At 48.6% G+C, this 9068-nt stretch overlaps 1 protein-coding gene across 2 annotated transcripts in view; it reads right to left on the reverse strand.

Annotated features, from left to right (window-relative positions):
• The window catches only part of PIP5KL1 (phosphatidylinositol-4-phosphate 5-kinase like 1), a 28929-nt gene extending 20227 nt beyond the window's left edge, over positions 1–8702 (reverse strand). Inside the window, exons 1-2 of one of the 2 annotated variants that reach the window (XM_060270225.1) lie at positions 8546–8702; positions 1376–1576 (exon numbers count right to left, since the gene is read on the reverse strand). In XM_060270225.1, coding sequence (XP_060126208.1) covers positions 1376–1528 — 153 coding nt within the window. In that variant the 5' untranslated portion in view covers positions 1529–1576; positions 8546–8702. Of the gene's footprint in view, positions 1–1024; positions 1577–8545 lie in introns of those variants that run through there. The other variant, XM_060270226.1, reaches the window with a different exon arrangement.
• Between the last annotated feature and the right edge of the window lie 366 nt (positions 8703–9068).

Consider the following 9068-nt stretch of genomic DNA (forward strand, 5'->3'; position numbering starts at 1 on the left):
CCAAGCGCGGCGGGCAGCCAGAGGGCGCAGCGGGAAGCTGGAGGGCGCGGCGTGGTGGGCAGGAACGCCGAACTCGTGCTCCGCCGGGCTGTGCTGCCTCCGCCTGCTCAGCCCCACTGCTTTGGGGCGAACAGCGAGGGAGGGAAACGGAGCCCTCCTTCAAGGCTTTGAAGCAGCGAAGCTGGGCAGGACGGTCCTGAGGAGACGGCCTTGAAGGAGGGCTCCGTTTCTCTCCCTCGCGGTTTGTTTTGGAGCAGCGGGGCTGCACACTTAGCTCCTGCCTAGCCCTGCTGCTTTGGGGCGAGCGGCGAGGGAGGGTTCCGTCTGGGCTGCTTTCCCTCCCCCCGCCCCACAGTGAGCAGGGGAGAAGGGAGACGCGGCCGCCCCTGCAAGAGGTGACGACAGGATCAGCGCCCCAAAGCGCTCCTTTTGGGGCACTCATCCTGCCGCCGCCTCTCACAATAGCAGGCTTCCTCCCCCCTTTCTTTTTCTCTCTCCCTTCTCTCTCTCTCCCCCACCCCTCCCTTCCTTCCTTCTCTCTTCCCTCTCTCTCTCTCTCTCTTGCTATTTCCCTCTCACCCCCCTCCCTCCCTCCCTTTCTCTCTCTCTCTCTATTTCCCTCTCACCCCTCCTCCCTCCCTCCCTTTTCTTCTGTCTCTTCCCTCCCTTCCTCTCTCTTTCATCCCTTCCTTCCTTCCTTCCTTCCTTCCTTCTCTCTCTCTTCCCCCTCCCTCCCCACCCTGCACTATTATTCTGTGGTAGCAGGGCTGCCACTGCTTTGGAACATGTAGCAGAGATCATGGTTACAAGGAACAGGTTGGATGTGAAATACACCTGTGTTTTAAATATGATTGGGGGGCGCGCCAGAAGGTGCAAAAAAAACCCTAGCACCGGCCCTGCCTCTGCCGTAGCCTCGCCCTAGGTGGAAGCAGAGGACTCCTCCTTGGACTGGGTCTTGCGCCTTGCATTCCTCTGGCCCCGCCACCTCCATCCTCGCCACCTCACAGGCTGGGCGAGCTCTCACCTCTTGGCCAGCCCAGGAGCCGTGCGCGTGGGGGCATCTGAGGAGGAGGAGGAGGAAGCACTGCCCCAGCCCGGGACTCCAGAAGGCAGCAGTAGCTCAGCAGAGAGCCTGTCCTGGGAGCACCTAGTTGAATCCCTCTCAGGATTCCGCACCTGGTCGTCGTCGTCGTCCCCCGCACGCACTATGCTACCTGGCTCCAGATGGTCAACCTTGGGGTTCCAGGGGGAAGTGGGAGAAGTTGATCCCCCAGTCACAAGTCCCCAGAAGGCTCCTGTTTCAAAGTTGCCAAGGGGGCAACCAAGGTGGGAGTCAGTAGAACCTGCCCCCCACATCCTTGCAGCCCAAACTCACTGCAGTTACTGGGTGATTGATAGCATGTTGGACAGAATCCCTGAGCCCCTTCTTTATCATAGTGGTGAACTGATAGAGCGGGTGATCCTCGTTGATCTCAAAGAAGCCCAAAAGGTTCCACTGCTGGCGGATTCTCCAGAGGAGCCGATACATGAATGGGTTAAACCTCCGACTTCGATGTTTATGTAGATTCCCGCCATGCTAAAAGGGAAGGAAGGGAGGGATCAGCAGTGGATGGGGAGAGGCACTTGAATGCAGTAAAACCTCTACACAGTTTTCAAAAAGTATTAAATGTATCAATTATAATTTTTTTAAACAATGGAACTCTATCTACCTATCATCTACCTATCTACCTATCTATCTATCTATCTATGGTAAAAGAGATTAAGCATGTCAAGGTGTCTGGATCAGGTTGCCTAAACAAAAATGTTTTAAGCAGTGCTGGAAAGTGTATTGCAGGCATGTCCAACAGGTAGATCGTGATCTACTGGTAGATCACTGGACGTCCGTGGTAGATCACTGGCAGATCACTGGTTCCCCCCAAAGAAGTTCAACAACTTTGGCTCCCCTAAAAAAAGCTCAACATGTTTGCCCTGCACCCCCTAAAAATGTGGCTTTCTTCCTCCCTAAAAGAAGCTCAACAACTGTGACCTGAACCCCTAAAAGGGGGATAGATCCCCGCCAGTTTTTAACTCTGTGAGTAGATCTCAGTCTCTTGGGAATTGGCCACCCCTGGTGTATAGCAAAAGAACCTGTCAGGTGTCAACAGGTAGGGAGTTCCGAAGTGTAGCTGCTGCCACATTACAAGATCTACAGTGGTACCTCTATTTACGAATTTAATGCATTCCGAACGCACATCCGTAAGTCGAAAAAAATTGTAAGTCGAATCCCCTAGGAATGCATTGGTAGAAAAAATTCGTAAGTTGAAGCAACCCTATCTAAAAATTCGCAAGTAGAAAAAATCCTATCTAAACAGCATCCAAGATGGCGGATGGAGCTCCATTCGTAAGTAGAAACATTCGTAAGTCGAGTCATTCGTTAGTAGAGGTACCACTGTAGTTACAGGTAGGTAGCCATGTTGATCTGACGTAGTCTGAACAAAATTAAAAAATTCCTTCCAGTAGCACCTTAGAGACCAACTAAGTTTGTCATTGGCATAAGCCAATTTCTTTAGGTATCTGAAGAAGTGTGCATGTACACAAAAGCTCACACCAATGACAAACTTAGTTGGTCTCTAAGGTGCTACTGGAAAGATATTTTTTTATTTTGTTTAGATTACAAGATCTGTTACTCACAAGTGCAGAGTGAGTCTTCTGGGGCACCTGTAAGTACCATGTTTCTCCAAAAATAAGACACCGTCTTATATTTATTTTTCCTCAAAAAAACAACAACACGGTGGCTTATTTTCAGGGGATGTCTTGTTTTTTTTATTAAGTATGGTACAGTTTAACCTACAAGGTTAAACTGCCTATCACTATGGCTTATTTTCGGGATATGGCTTATTTTCAGGGGTACAGCTGATTTTCGGGGTATGGCTTATTTTCGGAGAAACACGGTACCAGCTCTGTAGATCAATGCAGAATTCTATTGTTTGTCTTGATTTTATCCCAGATTCAGTCCTCAGAAGGATTAAATGCAAGACCAATCACTGGAAATGTAAGGATGCAACAGTGGCCGAGAAAATTGTGGACACCCTTTATCAGTGGATAGCTATGGTTTTCCCAGTAGTGATGTATGGAAGTGAGAGCTGGACCATCAAGAAGGCTGATCGCCGAAGAATTGATGCTTTTGAATTCTGGTGCTGGAGGAGACTCTTGAGAGTCCCATGGACTGCAAGAAGATCAAACCTATCCATTCTGAAGGAAATCAGCCCTGAGTGCTCCCTGGAAGGACAGATCCTGAAGCTGAGGCTCCAAGACTTTGGCCACCTCATGAGAAGAGAAGACTCCCTGGAAAAGACCCTGATGTTGGGAAAGATGGAGGGCACAAGGCGAAGGGGATGACAGAAGGCGAGTTAGTTGGACAGTGTTCTCGAAGCTACCAACATGCTCCAAGACTTTGGCCACCTCATGAGAAGAGAAGACTCCCTGGAAAAGACCCTGATGTTGGGAAAGATGGGGGGCACAAGGAGAAGGGGACGACAGAGGACGAGATGGCTGGACAGTGTTCTCAAAGCTATGAACATGAGTTTGACCAAACTGCGGGAGGCAGTGGAAGACAGGAGTGCCTGGCGTGCTCTGGTCCATGGGGTCACGAAGAGTCGGACACGACTAAGCGACTAAACAACAACAACCACATTCACATCTAGGGAGGTTTACTCCCCAGTTCCCCAGGCTGGATAAAAAAAATGGCATCACCATGAGGTCTCATTCCAAGGAAGGGGACAGGAAGCTTTGGGGAACATACTGTCACTTGTCTAGGAGTAAAGCCCCACTGCGATCAGTGGGACTTTCTTCTGAGTAAACAGGCAGAATTGTCTGGGAGCCCTTTAAAAGGATCTGACGGTGCGTTCCACTGAGATGTAAGAAACATTGATTAAGAGAGTGTTAGGGGAAATATCAACAACCTCAGATATGCAGATGACACAACCTTGATGGCAGAAAGTGAGGAGGAATTAAAGAACCTTTGAATGAGGGTGAAAGAGGAGAGCGCAAAAGATGGTCTGAAGCTCAACATCAAAAAAACCAAGATCATGGCCACTGGTCCCGTCACCTCCTGGCAAATAGAAGGGGAAGAAATGGAGGCAGTCACGAAATTAAAAGACGCCTGCTTCTTGGGAGAAAAGCAATGACAAACCTAGACAGCATCTTAAAAAGCAGGGACATCACCTTGCCGACAAAGGTCCGTCTAGTTCAAGCTATGGTTTTCCCAGTAGTGATGTATGGAAGTGAGAGCTGGACCATAAAGAAGGCTGATCGCCAAAGAATTGATGCTTTTGAATTATGGCGCTAGAGGAAACTCTTGAGAGTCCCATGGACTGCGAGAAGATCTCTAACCTATCCATTCTGAAGGAAACCAGCCCTGAGTGCTCACTGGAAGGACAGATTGTGAAGCTGAGGCTCCAAGACTTTGGCCACCTCATGAGAAGAGAAGACTCCCTGGAAAAGACCCTGATTTTGGGAAAGATGGAGGGCACTAGGAGAAGGGGACGACAGAGGACAAGATGGTTGGACAGTGTTCTCGAAGCTACGAACATGAGTTTGACTAAACTGCGGTAGGCAGTGGAAGACAGAAGTGCCTGGCGTGCTCTGGTCCATGGGGTCACGAAGAGTCGGACACGACTCAACAACTCAACAGCAATAACAAGGGGACCCTGAGGGCTGCATTTGCTTCTGGGCAATTTTCCGAGGGCCACACAACAGTGGTGGGTGGGGGCAAAGGCAAAAAAAATGGGTGGAGACCTGAATGTAAATGTTCCTTTTGTACAGTAGGCTTGTTTCTACACCTACACCCCTCTCTATCCTCCATCCAGGCAACTGAGTGGCATGTTCAGAGTTCAGGGACATATTCCAGCCAGGCAAAAACACCTGGGGTGCACTCTAGGCCCAGTGAGGGGCGTATGGGTGAGGGAGAGTTCTAAGGGCCATGCAGAGAGGTGCATGGAGGGCTACACTTGGCCACTGGGCCCGAGGTTCTGTATTAAAGGATTGATTTGTGGATTCTGCGCAATCACGAGGGTGGGTCATTAAAAAAAAAAACTGAAGATGTTTCCTCCCTTGACCTTATCTCAGGCGTATGGTATCAACATAGTCAAATTTCAAATTTGGGACAAATCGCGTAATATTTAGACCCTGCTCCTACAGATTGAAATTTGGCCTCACTACAAGTGATAAATATGATGTGTCATTGGAGAGAAAAGACGTGATGCTACCATCAAAACCACAATGAGCAACCGCTCTAAATTCCCCAAAGCAAGAGGCAAAGAAGGACTTTCCACCAAAATAGACGTTTAGTGTCATGCATAAAAGCATATTTTTAGCATGATATAAGATGGTGTACATGTACAATGTATATATTGCATAAGGCATAATTTTATTAATTACACAAAATGTCAGCATTTAGTACAATTTCTACCAAGGAATTAAGTCTAAGGTTGTTGTTGTTATTTATTTATTTATTTATTTATTTATTTATTTATTTATTTATTTATACATACCCCGCCCATCTGGCTGGGTTTCCCCCACCACTCTGGGTGGATTAAAATACATTAAAATATCACAGATTAAAAACTTCCCTAAACAGGCTGCCTTTAGGCGTTTTATTGTTTATGTTTACTTGTTGAGTACACCGTTTGCTCAATTGTTCCATATCATTTTTTTCAAAACCATTGCTTTTTCATGTCAATTATCTACATGTTTGATCTAAAATAAATAAATATTGCAGAAAATAATCGTATGCAACTATTCTTGCTCTACAAAAAACCTAAAATTTATGTCTATTAGTTCACAATTTAACGTATTGCGAATTAATTGAGTCAAAGTCCCATGTTTTTATCACTCGTAGTGAGGCAAAATTTCAATCTGTAGGAGCAGGGTCTAAATATTCACCGATTTCTCCCAAATTTGAAATTTGACTATGTTTATACCATACGCCTGAGATAAGATCAAGGGAGGAAACATTTTCAAAAATAAATAAATTATGACCCACCCTAACAATCACCAGTAAATGAGCCGACCATGATGTGGACTGACTCCCACACGCCTTTCATTTTGTTCAAAACAAGGGTGTGAATATGAGTCCATTATTGAGATGGTTTAGATATGGGACAACCTAGCTTTCCGAATGCTCCTATAAGTGTCAACAAGGGGTATGAAGAAGGATCCCAGACCTGGCTTTTTGTGAGCAAGTGGGGAAAGGTTTCCTACATACCTGACTTTTGGAACTCATGATAAACTGATGGGTCGAACCATCACTTCTGAGAGAAACAAGCTGGTGACGACCAGGTGAGTTCTGATCTCCCTGGAAACCATGGAACCACTTGGAGGTTCCTTTCCAAGGATGGCAGTTCCGTCACCTTGTGGTCTGGTGGCCTTTCAGTAGGAGAAATTGGATGAGGTTCTGGGGCCAATTGACAGTGGAGGCTGGTCCATACGGGTGAGTGTGGCACTGCCTCCACCAACCGTTCTGCCCTCAGCCAGCCAGCCATCTGTCCATCATGTGATATGATATTCTTGTAAAGAAGCTGGTAAAATGCGGGCTTGACAATGCTACCATTCAGTGGATTTGGAACTGACTGACTGACCAAACCCAAAGGGTGCTCATCAATGGCTCCTCTTCATCCTGGAGAGAAGTGACTAGTGGGGTGCCACAGGGTTCTGTCTTGGGCCCAGTCTTATTCAACATCTTTATCAATGACTTGGATGATGGGCTTGAGGGCATCCTGAGCAAGTTTGCAGATGACACCAAATGGGGAGGGGTGGCTAATACCCCAGAGGACAGGATCACACTTCAAAATGACCTGAACAGATTAGACAACTGGGCCAAAGCAAACAAGATGAATTTTAAGAAAGAGAAGTGTAAAGTACTACACTTAGGCAAAAAAATGAAAGGCACAAATACAGGATGGGTGACACCTGGCTTGAGAGCAGTACATGTGAAAAGGATCTAGGAGTCCTGGTAGACCACCAACTTGACATGAGTCAACAGTGTGATGCAGCAGCTTAAAAAGCCAATGCAATTCTGGGATGCATCAATAGGAGTATAGCATCTAGATCAAGGGAAGTAATAGTACCACTGTATTCTGCTCTGGTCAGACCTCACCTGGAGTACTGTGTCCAGTTCTGGGCACCACAGTTCAAGAAGGAGACTGACAAGCTGGAACGTGTCCAGAAGAGGGCAACCAAAATGGTCAAAGGCCTGGAAACGATGCCTTATGAGGAACGGCTTAGGGAGCTGGGTATGTTTAGCCTGGAGAAGAGAAGGTTAAGGGGTGATATGATAACCATGTTCAAATATATAAAAGGATGCCATATAGAGGAGGGAGAAAGGTTGTTTTCTGCTGCTCCAGAGAAGCGGACACGGAGCAACGGATTCAAACTACAAGAAAGAAAATTCCACCTAAACATTAGGAAGAACTTCCTGACAGTAAGAGCTGTTCGGCAGTGGAATTTGCTGCCAAGGAGTGTGGTGGAGTCTCCTTCTTTGGAGGTCTTTAAGCAGAGGCTTGACAGCCATCTGTCAGGAATGCTTTGATGGTGTTTCTTGCTTGGCAGGGGGTTGGACTGGATGGCCCTTGCGGTCTCTTCCAACTCTAGGATTCTACGATTCTAATGCTCAATAAAGACCAGGTTTTAGGTCACATTCACACCATACATTCAGACCTTGTGACTCCCCCCACCCACCCAAAGGAATCCTAGGAATTGCAGTTTGTTAAGGATGCTATGACTTGCAGCTCTGTGGTGGATGAACTATGGTTCTTTGAGGGAAGCCATGTGCTATATATGGTTTTAAATGTAACCATATATAGTTTTAAATGCAAGGTGTGGATGTCACCCCGTAGTCCAGCCACCACATAAGCTTCATGCCAGCAAGTAAGAATGATGGCTGAATAAACAGGGCTTCAGGAGGAACATCTGGACTGGAACATAATCTGTTTTATGCCAGGTCAGACTGTCTATAACCAGTCCTCTCTCTTCTGCCCGGCAGTGCCTTTTCAGGACTTCAGAGAGAGATCACCCCCTGCTTCTTTTAATTGGAGATACCAGATTTCGAACCTCTTCCGCACTCCTCACACCACCAACCACAATGTTTTTGTTTGTTTGAGGAAGGTAGAGGGTGTGTGTCCCATTTCGCTGCCTGAGGTCAAATGGGAAGGGGCCAGCTGAGGCAAAACAGGAAGGGGCCGCCCCACCCCTGCCAAAATATGGCTCTACTAGTACCGTGAAGCCCGTTAAATTAACGGGTGCTAGAACGGGAGGAGGAGGCGGAGCAGAGACGGAGGAGCAGCGCCGGTGGCAGCCCAGGAGAGTCCCGGCTTGGGTGAGTCCGTGCAGGGAAAGAGGTCCCTCGTGGGCTTTTCGGGGGGACGGGGACACTCAGACACTCAGCCTTGCGATTGCACCGCCCGCTCCGCTCACAACACCCCCCTCCTCCTCCCCGTGTGCGCTCTGCCTCTCTCTCCGCTTTTCCTTAAGCGTCGCAGGCTGGGAGAAAAGAGCTGTAAAAGACAACCTCGCTGTCCCGTCGTGCCCCGTGGCCGAGCGCAGGGAGGGCCACGGCCCCGCCGCTTCTCTCACAGGCCAGGGAGGGTTGTCAGGAGGAGGAGGCGGCGGACCAAGATGGCGGCATCAGGCTCCGGGGCCGCGGCGGTGGGAGCCGGACCGGGCTCCTCCTCGTCATCTTGCTGTTGGTCGCCGGGGGGGGGAGCATAGGGGGGAAGGGGAAAAAAGCAGCCTCCTCCTTGCGCTTTAGCGCAAGCGCACTGAGGCGCTTGTCCGGCCGGGAGCGGCGGTTGGCGGCCACAGGGAAACGGTAGGCAGAGGGGTGGGGGTGGGGGGTTTCCTGCTTGGCAGGGGGTTGGACTGGATGGCCCTAGTGGTCTCTTCCAACTCTATGAGTCTATGATTCTATGAGCAGAGACTCTGCTCCTGCCAATTGGGGGAAGTAGGCCACCCCGAACATCTTTTTTTTAGATGCCCTCTGATAAGGCACGCAGAGATACCATTCTGGAGAGCCTGGCCGACCTCCCACATAA

Source organism: Zootoca vivipara, chromosome Z (genome assembly GCF_963506605.1).
Source record: "Zootoca vivipara chromosome Z, rZooViv1.1, whole genome shotgun sequence".
NCBI lineage: Eukaryota > Metazoa > Chordata > Lepidosauria > Squamata > Lacertidae > Zootoca > Zootoca vivipara.